At 45.8% G+C, this 3,254-nt stretch overlaps 1 protein-coding gene across 1 annotated transcript; it reads right to left on the bottom strand.

Moving 5' to 3' along the window:
- Positions 1-351: 351 nt before the first annotated feature.
- Positions 352-2,793, bottom strand: LOC137291470 (neutral protease-like). Its single transcript, XM_067822822.1, has 2 exons — positions 2,769-2,793; positions 352-2,419 (listed from the first exon to the last, which is right to left on the bottom strand). Exons 1-2 carry the CDS (start codon positions 2,791-2,793, stop codon positions 414-416), a joined length of 2,031 nt encoding a protein of 676 aa, XP_067678923.1. The 3' UTR covers positions 352-413.
- Positions 2,794-3,254: the final 461 nt, after the last annotated feature.

Consider the following 3,254-nt stretch of genomic DNA (forward strand, 5'->3'; position numbering starts at 1 on the left):
TGCATTATGTTAATGTACATGCAGTGAAAAAGTGAAACAACTTTTCATTTCTCATAATTCAGAATATATTTTTCTTGAGTGAGCGAGTGGTTTAGACAACAAACACAAAGGGAAACTTGGACTATTTCTACAAATGTCCGATGGATACGATGCTGGTAAGCCATTCACGGTAAAAGCAAAATTGGGATTTAAAGTCACAACGTCGGATCATGCCACGCCAAAAGGCGCACTCTTACAACACGTTCCGGAACCTTGGGTAACTGGTCTCTTTTACAACAACTATCTAGAAATCGCTAAACATCATTTTATGTCCTATTGAAACATCTAGTTTGTTATTTTAGAATACAAATAGAAATTGTATATACTTTAATCGGGGAAAGCTACAGATTATATTGTCTGTAAGATATTGACATTCATTCATACGTGATTTGAACGCTGACGTCAGTGATGTCATTATCTACGTCAGCAGATACACGCAGGTACAGCGACGGAGACCCAGAAGGAAGCTGATATCTTAACTGGCCTGTTGCCATTGCCAGTGGTTCTGTGGACTCCAGGTTGTCGTACACGGCCATGTTGATGGAGTTGCCGCCTGTATTTGGCGTCACAACGACGTAGGTTGCCTCCGATGGAGGCGCCAACAAAAAGACGGGACGATGGGAGGAGGAGACGGTCAGGTCAGTCAGGGTCTCGCTCTCCGATAAGGTCTCCATGAAAGTCGGGTCCTGACAACCACGGAAAGTGACTCCCACAACCTGGAAAGATCTTTTCACTGCCTGATAGTCGTAGCCGAGGTCGTAGCAAGCTTTCATGACTCCACAAGCGCCTTCCTCGAAGGTCGTTGAACGGCCCCAGTAAATGACGTTTGCTCTGAGGAAGCATTCGAAGGCTTGTCTGATGGGCATGTTGTTTTCCTGAACGAGTTGGTAGAAGGCGTGGTTGAAGATGCCGCTGCTGTAGTGAACATCCACGCTGTTTCTGTAGTCTCTGGTGTGCTTGATTGAAACCCCATCTCTTGTAGGATCCTCAAAGTAACGTAGGGCCCCATCCCTGCTTTTAAAGATTTCAGCTCCAACAAACCAGTCGTTGTAGCCACGAGCAAACATTTCAGTTGCCTCCCCTGTTATATCGGAGAAGGCTTCGTTAATACCACCAGACTGATCGTCGTAGATGAGGTTGGAGTTTTGTTCGGTGACACCATGAGCAAGTTCATGTGCAATAACGTCTTGGTTGACAAGTGGGTAGAAAGTGTATCGGCCATCGCCGAAAGTGAGACTATCGCCGTCCCAGAAGGCATTTTCGTAGTTGTTGCCGTAATGAACAAAGAGAATTGGTTTGAAGTTGAGGGGAACCATTGAGTACCACTCGATAAACATACGGGCTGATTTGGTGCCAAAGTTCATGGCGTCCAGGACGGGGGAGTAGGCTTGGTTGATGGCGTCATCATAACCGTTGGCACAAGTGTAGGAAGCTGCGGGGTCACGGTTGTTCCTACGTGTACCTTGGTTCAAGTCTATTACTTTGACGTAGGCGTTTTCCAGAATGCAGCTGGAGCCTCTGACGGTGGTGTTGAGACAGAGAGGAGGATCGCCATACAGGTACCTTCCAACTTTAAGGTTTCCACCCTCCCCTCTGGCAGGGTTGTTGCACGTTGTTGGACCTGCTGTAGTGGGGCTTCTTGTTGTCGGTGCTGCTGTTGTGGGTGGTGCTGTCTGGGGGTCTTGAGTTTCCGACCCTCCGTCACAGCTATCAGTTGTCGTTTCCGGTTCCGGTGTGGTGGTCTCTCCTGAGCACTCATCATCCCCAGGAGATTGTCTCCTGTGTCTTAGAACAGCTAGGCGTCTCTCGACTGCTTTGTTCTGGATGTTATTGAACCTGTGGAGAGTGGTAAGGTCACAAGCGTCAATGAAGTAACATGGACGACTAGGCCGTTTGCCGTTCATGTAGAAGAAGTTAATTTCATAGGCCAGACGTGCCACGCCATCCTTCTTCACGTAGACGTTCTTCGTGACCCTGAGTTTGCTTACTCGAGACTCTGTGACCCCTTCTTGTGTGAATGCTACTCTTTTGACGGTGTCACGTGTCTGCTCACAGTCGTCAGGGTTAGGAATATCTTCCTCCAGTGATGTGAAAAGTTCACCGCTGACAACGCCCGTGTAACCGACCCTGTCGACGTCGACGGCCACGCTGCCTCCCACTACTTCCAGACCCCCATAGGTTTGCTGGAGACGTTGTTTGATCCTTCCTCGCACTGTCTTGAGGGACTGTCTGGGAACGATAGCGCTTTTGCCATGAAGCCCCAACTCCGCACATAGTTCCTCACGAGTGGCGTGGAAACGAGAACGTAAACGTTGGGCGACGGAAGCAACGTTGAATCGACGTGCCGCCTCCGTCGTGTACACTGCGAGTGACACCAGTCCTAAAGGGCAAACAAAGTAGCATTTATTAGTTCCTTATCTGAAACCATTTGAAAAATCATTTAAAACAACTGGACAGTTCTGTATTTCTTTCCGTTTTCCATGAATTACATTGCAATAAATACCAGAAATAGAAAAGTTCAAAATAATGACATGGCCTGAAGTGCTAAGAAAAGTAGAATATATCAGTTTATGTGTAAAACTATTTGAAACATGATGCCATATACAACCCGTTCCTCATCCTTCTCCATTTTATCATGGATTCAGTTTGAAAGTCCTGTCTTACTTCCCAATATGTGAAATAATTTTGAAAAGATGTCCAGTTGAAATGTCAAACGTATAGGTACTTACCCAGCAGGATTATTTGGGACTTCATGTTGTCCTCAAGTGTATGAGATGACCAGTGACCAGTAACCATGACTTATATACACCTTGGCCATCCCGAAACACGCACCTGTCTCCATATTAATTTGTCTGAGAACAATGCACGCTATCATACCCCCAGGAAATAGTCTCAAAAGCCACACTCCGTCCTTACATCACAAAACACATGCGTGCTCGATACACAGACATACATGTGCAAATTACGTAAGCGTCCTATCGTATATACGTCCTGAGGTGAATTATATGCAAGATCCGTTGTTCTGTTATAGATTTCCAGTACGATAATGTTATACGCAGTGCAAACTGTAGAGATGCCACAAGGTTTCCTCAACAACATGAACGACAATTTGTATGGCAATGACAATATGGACGATGTCATTTTGTCTGTTTATGATTATGATTGCGTAAAACGTTTGTGAAAAAACAGAGTAAACTTTGGCTCACGTGTTATTA

This window comes from Haliotis asinina, chromosome 7, assembly GCF_037392515.1.
Source record: "Haliotis asinina isolate JCU_RB_2024 chromosome 7, JCU_Hal_asi_v2, whole genome shotgun sequence".
Classification (NCBI taxonomy): Eukaryota; Metazoa; Mollusca; class Gastropoda; order Lepetellida; family Haliotidae; genus Haliotis; species Haliotis asinina.

What these genes read in the sequence shown, in the direction of transcription:
- LOC137291470 (XM_067822822.1), bottom strand. Translation starts at nt 2,793, where the DNA reads ATGAAGTCCCAAATAATCCTGCTGG. An exon ending in GTCCCAAATAATCCTGCTGG is followed by an intron (nt 2,420 to 2,768) that starts GTAAGTACCTAT and finishes TTTGCCCTTTAG; the next exon opens with GACTGGTGTCACTCGCAGTG.